This window comes from Glycine soja, chromosome 14 (genome assembly GCF_004193775.1).
Source record: "Glycine soja cultivar W05 chromosome 14, ASM419377v2, whole genome shotgun sequence".
In the NCBI taxonomy this organism is placed as follows: domain Eukaryota; kingdom Viridiplantae; phylum Streptophyta; class Magnoliopsida; order Fabales; family Fabaceae; genus Glycine; species Glycine soja.
The window spans coordinates 47742215-47746085 of NC_041015.1; the positions used below are offsets into that span (position 1 = coordinate 47742215).

At 35.3% G+C, this 3871-nt stretch overlaps 1 protein-coding gene across 1 annotated transcript; it reads right to left on the reverse strand.

The window, feature by feature from the left end:
• Window positions 1-233: 233 nt before the first annotated feature.
• LOC114382942 (hydroxyacylglutathione hydrolase cytoplasmic-like) lies at window positions 234-3871 on the reverse strand. Its single transcript, XM_028342488.1, has 7 exons — window positions 3742-3871; window positions 3546-3668; window positions 3313-3474; window positions 2335-2413; window positions 2039-2152; window positions 822-998; window positions 234-585 (listed from the first exon to the last, which is right to left on the reverse strand). The coding sequence occupies exons 1-7, from the start codon at window positions 3786-3788 to the stop codon at window positions 511-513; spliced, it is 777 nt and encodes a 258-aa protein (XP_028198289.1). The 5' UTR covers window positions 3789-3871; the 3' UTR covers window positions 234-510.

Consider the following 3871-nt stretch of genomic DNA (forward strand, 5'->3'; position numbering starts at 1 on the left):
AAGAATGAAAAGAAAAAAAAAACTAAATTACAATGCCTAAAAAGATATTTAAGTTCTATAAATATTATTGATTGACTCTGGACTTGCAGTAGTGATGTTTATGTTTAATAAAGCCAGGCCAACATAATTGATTTCAAACAGAAATAGAAAGGAGAAAATAATTGATATCAAGTTCCCCCATCCAAACAAAACCAATCATAAACAATAAAATTAAATAAAATAGTAAGCCACCGTTGCAAACAGAAATAGAAAGGAGAAAATAATTGATTACAAGTTCACAAGTAAATGACATGTATGAAATAGACCATCTTAGTATTTGGAAAACCAACATAAAATGCATATAGGCGACAATGCCAATCACAACCCATGCCCCTAACTTGACAAGCCTCTGACTCTGTCATTTAAGTTTCAGGCAAAACATATTGTTACAGTATCTACATAAAGGCCTTATTCATATGAATAAAACAGAAAAGGAAAATGAAATATCAACAAATGAGAATGCTAGTTTCATTAGCCTCTCCAATTGTCTTTCTGCTTCCTTATCTCTCCTAATGCTTCAACAGGTGACTTGCAGCCCACCCTCTCCTGGAAATATTCACAGTTCAAGAAAAGCATCAGGTTCAGCCTTGTGTCACTTTACAAAAGACTGCCACAAATTGCAGCTCCTTTTCTAAGTAAATATGTTAGAGTGATAGAGTTTCAATTTGATTATAGAAAGTACCAATAAACTCCTTAAAGCATTACTAAGTACATACTTCATTTTTCCCTCATCAATATGAAATCATTTCACACTTTGTAGAGTGGGTGGAGAGATGACAAACCTGGATCTCAGGTAGATCAACCCTCATAAAGGGATTGGTCTCCAACTCATCCTCAATGGTTGAGGGAATTGTTGCTTGGCCAGCTTGTCGTTGATTCCGAGCCCAGGTTAATTTTTGTTGTATCCTCAAATTGTCTGGCTCAAGTGTCAGAGCAAATTGCAAGTTGTTCACTGAGTACTGGAGAAGAAACAATTTCAAACTCTTACAAGTGATTAATGATATAAGTGGAAAACAGAAAATAATAAATAAGCCACTAAGAATTTAGGCTTTTATAGCCCAAAAGTAAAATAACCAAAAATTTCTCCTTCCTCACCTTGCATGTTCTCTATGCCCCAAAATTGCATTTTTTTTATTTAATCTAAGCCGTAAGTATTGCATTTTAAGCAGAAGTACACAGCCAATTCAAACAAATGAGCTTCTAATGAACAACCACCTCGGATTATCTAAAACAATCCACTTCTTCCCAAGTCAGAACTTAACACCTGGGCAGCTGAATCTTAAATATTTCAGAACCCATTATATCTTATTTCAGAAAATCATAGAAGTATGTTCTAAAGAGTGGAGGATTTCTGGTTTTACTTGCTCAAGGTTATTGTAACAGAACGCTATCTCTTAACTAGAAATATAAGTTTCCATTCTAGACACAAGCATAACAAAAGGATAGGAAACAGTATTCATGAATACTTAATGACCCTAACTTCAGCACGAGTTCTTATTCTGTTATATTCATATCAAGCTGACTACTCTATGCTGCACAAATGGAAATATAATCCTTGCATTCACCATACTATACACTTTTACAAAATATTAACATGTGTGGACTAGCTTAAAAAAGCTTATTTAGGACTGTTTACACCTTCACAACCAACAATTCCTAGGGTAGCACCACTAACATCCTCAACTAGTTCACACATATTTTGTGGATTGACCCAAGATGCTGAAAGAATTCAGGGAGCTAGCACAACATCTTTTCCATCAAATTAGATATACATCCTCATCAACTGTAGAAAGAATTAGAACTCATAAATATTTGCAACATTCCCCATCCTCCTATCTCCATTAATTAAATTAGAAATATTTACCGGGTAAAATCATACATGAACTAACTGTAAGAAGCAGTTTTGTGGCTTAATCCCATTCATCATTTATACTTATAAGATCAATCATCAATGACACTCCCATAGAATTTTTTTTTCAGTATGGATGGAGATTTTTACCTCATGGCCACAGTATACTCGAGTTGACTTTGGTAATGAAGCGAGTGTTACATTAAGTGACTGATACATCTGTTCTGCAGTTCCTTCAAAAAATTTCCCACAACTAGCAATAAACTGTAGAGCAACAATAACACAATAAATCCAGAGATTTAAAAGGATCTCTTCAAAATTCATATACACGAAAGTTTTCAGAGAGAAAGAATGAGAGCGAAAAATACAAGCACTTGTCACAGCTTTACATGTTTTCCAAATAACTACTTCTTTGTGATGTTAAAAAGATTGAGCAGTCATCTTACCAATGTATCTCCAGTAAAAACAGCCGGTTGCTCATCCTCTTTGCCAGTAACATAGTAACTTATATGACCTTGTGTGTGGCTGAGCAAGTCACAGAAATAACTTATGTTAATGCTAACAAGAGAGGGAAACATGTAAGCGAGGTTGAATCGCTACCGCAAACATCAAACAATACTAATAGAATGATAAATATCAACAACTAATAACTCACCAACCAAAATGAATAATAATAATAATATTAAATAGAATAATATTAATAATAACTGATAGGGCCAATGAAGCAGAGCAATGTCTTCTTGGTATCGTTTTACGCAATTCAGCGCATCTATTGTTTTTTATCATCAGATAAGCAGGGCTAAATCCCTCCAACAGAGGATGAGAACAATTGTCTCAATAAGTTCAACAAGCAGTACACAATTGATTCTACAATACAATACTTTTCTAGCAAGAGAAATACATTACAAAAAATTACAGCTGGGTGTCAAAGACTTGCACAATATTCACCCTGACCTGATTACAATTTTCGGCATTCAAACATCATGCTTGGCTCTAAGCAAGTTTATGAATTGTTCAAATCAGTTCCAGCCATGAGTTAGACTACTTCTTTCTTGGTATTCTTCTTTTCGAGCTTAGACTAATTTTATTTCATTTGAAACAAGTTGAAATAAAGATAGAGCTTCTATAGATTAACTTTTGCATTACTAATTTTAACTTACGAAAAAAACTCATATCCTGTTTCGATTAGTTTCTCCCAAAAAGCTAGTTTTAATTTATGAATTATCTAATTTGAGCCTATACACGAGAAATTTGTTTCATTTTTTTTCTTCTTGGTGTCTATAGAGAAGTTTATCCAAATAAGCGTAATTCATTTTACTTTTATACTTTGTTCTCCTGTAAGTGCTTAATGAAAAGTTTATCCAAAATTAGTGTACACTAATTGGAAACAATTGACAATAGCATAGGGATAGGGCATAGAGTACCAAGGAGTGTGAAGGGCCAATATAGTGATTTCAGCTCCAAGAGAGACCTTATCACCGTTTTCAACTTTGTCAGTGCAACCCTTGACGTTTTCAATGGAACCACCATAGACTTTGATTCCTGGCACCAGCTGCTTTATCTTGTCGTTTCCACCAGCATGATCCCTGTCACATAAAAAAAAAACAACATAGTGAACAAGTTACTTAGAAAGAGGTGGTTGATAAGGGTACCATACCAGTGATGGTGGGTGGTGAGGACGAATTTGAGAGTGAGGCCGTGCGAGCTGGCAACTTCAAGAACCTTCTCCGGTTCGACCGGGTCCACCGCCGCGGCTTCCTTCGTGCTCTCGTCTACGATCCTGCGCCACTCAGATGATTCATTCATCAAAATCAAGAGAAAAATTGAATGAAGGAATGTTAGATACTACATACAGATAGGAATAATTGTCTTGGAGGCATGCTATGTGATGGATTCTCATTTTTTTTGCTTCCCGATTCAACAACTCCCACACGCCCAATTTCTTCTACCAACAAGCCAACCATTCCACACCCTTACCTTATA